This window comes from Mirounga leonina, unplaced genomic scaffold (genome assembly GCF_011800145.1).
Source record: "Mirounga leonina isolate KUSES-001 unplaced genomic scaffold, KU_Mleo_1.0 Mir_91, whole genome shotgun sequence".
Taxonomy (NCBI): domain Eukaryota; kingdom Metazoa; phylum Chordata; class Mammalia; order Carnivora; family Phocidae; genus Mirounga; species Mirounga leonina.
Window position 1 is genome coordinate 9308314 of NW_023270839.1, and position 2644 is coordinate 9310957.

Consider the following 2644-nt stretch of genomic DNA (forward strand, 5'->3'; position numbering starts at 1 on the left):
CACGTTTATGTGTCCTTTGCAAACCTCCAAGCATATTTGGTGAAAATGCCCCCCCCGCCCCCCGAGATGATGAGGGCTTTGCTGGGCTTCAGGCATCAGCACTGCAGTGGCTTTCTCTGCTGCTCCTTGTGAACCACCAGACAGATGAGATTCACCTGGTACGGTTCCTCTAGGCCAAGACTCACCCTTCCCAGCAGTCCTGAAAAAAGAGTGGTGTGGATGATTCCCTACAATGTCCCTTCCTCACAAGGCCATTGGTTCCCTCTAAAGTGAAACCAAGATCCTCCTCCCACCTATCTTTCCTTGGAAGCCAAGCCCCTTTGTCATCTGTATAAGACTCCCTCCCCAGGGATCCAGGGATCACAGGCACTGGCCTTCTGCTCTGTCCTAGAGACCAAGCTAGAGACCCAGGTCAGTGGCTGAAGAGGTAGTCTCACCACCTCCTCAGCCTCGTATGCATTGGATTGGGGGGACCAGGGTGGGTGAGGTTAGCACCTGAGAAAACTGGGGCTGGGCCAATGTGGGGATGGAGCATGTGGGCTGCAGGGAACCAGTGGTGCGGGGAGAGGGAAGCATCTCTCTTGGAAATACAATGGCATCCCTTTACGATGCTAGTGTTAGGCACTGGGCTGTTTCCCTTGTGTTGGAGGACAACAGGCCTCTGTCCGTCATGATCCTGGAGGTCATGGTGGTATTTCAGGGATGCAGTTCAGCTCATGGTTTATTCAAAAGGATTTTCTAATGAGCGGCTTGAGCACTGGGTATAAATGTATTTATTTTTCAAATGTATTTTATTTATTTATTGTTTTAAAGAATTTATTTATTCATTTGACAGAGAGTGAGAGAGAGCACAGCAGGGGAAGCAGCAGTGGGAGAGGGAGAAGCAGGCTCCCCGCGGAGCAGGGAGCCCGGTGCGGGGCTCTATCCCAGGACCCTGGGATCATGACCTGAGCCCAAGCCAGACACTTGACAGACTGAGCCACCCAGACACCCCCACAAATGTATTTTAAATTAAAAAAATCTCTAGTATTCAGACACAGGACTGCAAGATTTTAGTTCACTGTCAAGGTAACCACCCAGAGGCAAAGATCACCTCTCTCTAGCAAGCGGGAGCTAAATGCTCTTGGAGAAGAGTGTATGTGAGTATATCATTACTTGGAAAATTGCGCAGGAGGAGGGAAATCTTTCTGGCTGACCCAAAGGGAGACTGTGAGCCAGGGAGGCCACAGGCAGGAGCTGGGGTTCTTTCTAAGGCAATGCTTTTTCTCTTCTCTCCCTTTCCTGGCTAGGCTCTTCCACAGGAGTGAGACCACCATGGCTCAGGAGAAGTTCTTCAGCCTCTTCCCCCTCCTGGTCCTGGTGCTGCTGGTGCTGGGCTGTGTCCAGCCTTCTCTGGGCAAGGAATCAAGGGCCAAGAAGTTCCAGCGGCAGCACATGGACCCGGACACCTCTGCCATCAGCTCTGGCTATTGCAACCAAATGATGAAGCGCCGGAATATGACAGATGGATGGTGCAAGCCGGTGAACACCTTTGTCCACGAGCCTCTGCCAGATGTCCAGGCCGTCTGCCTCCAGGGAAACGTCGTCTGCAAGAATGGGCAGCCCAACTGCCACCAAAGCAGCTCCAGGATGCACATCACTGACTGCCGCCTGAGGAACGGCTCCAAATACCCCAAATGCCAATATCAGACCCTGCAGAAAGAGAAATCCATCATCGTGGCCTGTGAGGGGGACCCGTATGTGCCAGTCCACTTTGACGCTTCTGTGTAGGTCTCCACCCGAGGCCAGAGCAGCGAGATGCCCCACCTCCCTATGGTAGCACCTGCTCCTCTCCTCTCCCTTCCTTGCTCTGAGGGAAAGAACTCCAGCCAGAGCTCCTATCCAAAACACATGCTTCCCTGCCCAGGGCTTGCCCCTTTGTGGTTTGGAGGGTGAGGTGGGCCCCGTGTGAACCACTTCACTGCTTCTTTCAATAAAACACAGTTGCAACCGCCTGGATTTCTGAAGCTCTCGCCGTCCTGATACTGTCTGTGTGATTGCTTTCCTGCTGGGAGTGAGAACTGCAAATCTGGTTAGCTTGGGTAAGCATGGAATAGAATCATTACATGCTTCTGCTTCTGACTCGGTTTTCAGTGACCTGAGATCATTCCTTTCCTTGGAGATTCCATGCTGCCAAATGTTAAGCTGTTAAGTATGGGCTATTTGAGGGGCCCCTGGGTGGCTCAGTCGTTAAGCATCTGCCTTCGGCTCAGGTCATGATCTCAGGGTCCTGGCATCGAGCCCCACATCAGGTTCCCTGCTCCGCGGGAAGACTGCTTCTCCCTCTGCCACTTCCCCTGCTTGTGTTCCCTCTCTCTGCCAAATAAATAAATAAAATCTTTAAAAAAAAGTATGGGCTATTTGAGATAAAAGGGAGCTCCAGTTTGGGACTGTCCTGCTGGGTGAGCTGATAAAGGTTGAAGCTCAAATACCAAAATCTCTGGCACAGAAGGAAGGACAGGGTAACCTCAAGAAGACCCTGCTCAGCGCCTGGCTGGGGAGGAGGAGTGGATGAAATTATGATCCTAAATTTTCATTTTCCTTTTATTTTTTTAAAGGTTTTTATTTATTTATTTGTCAGAGAGAGAGAGAGCACAAGCAGGGG

General features: G+C 51.3%; 1 protein-coding gene across 1 annotated transcript; it reads left to right on the top strand.

The window, feature by feature from the left end:
* The first annotated feature begins 377 nt into the window (after positions 1–377).
* RNASE1 (ribonuclease A family member 1, pancreatic) lies at positions 378–2191 on the top strand. The gene is made up of 2 exons (XM_034993853.1): positions 378–411; positions 1290–2191. The coding sequence occupies exon 2, from the start codon at positions 1315–1317 to the stop codon at positions 1768–1770; it is 456 nt and encodes a 151-aa protein (XP_034849744.1). The 5' UTR covers positions 378–411; positions 1290–1314; the 3' UTR covers positions 1771–2191.
* Positions 2192–2644: the final 453 nt, after the last annotated feature.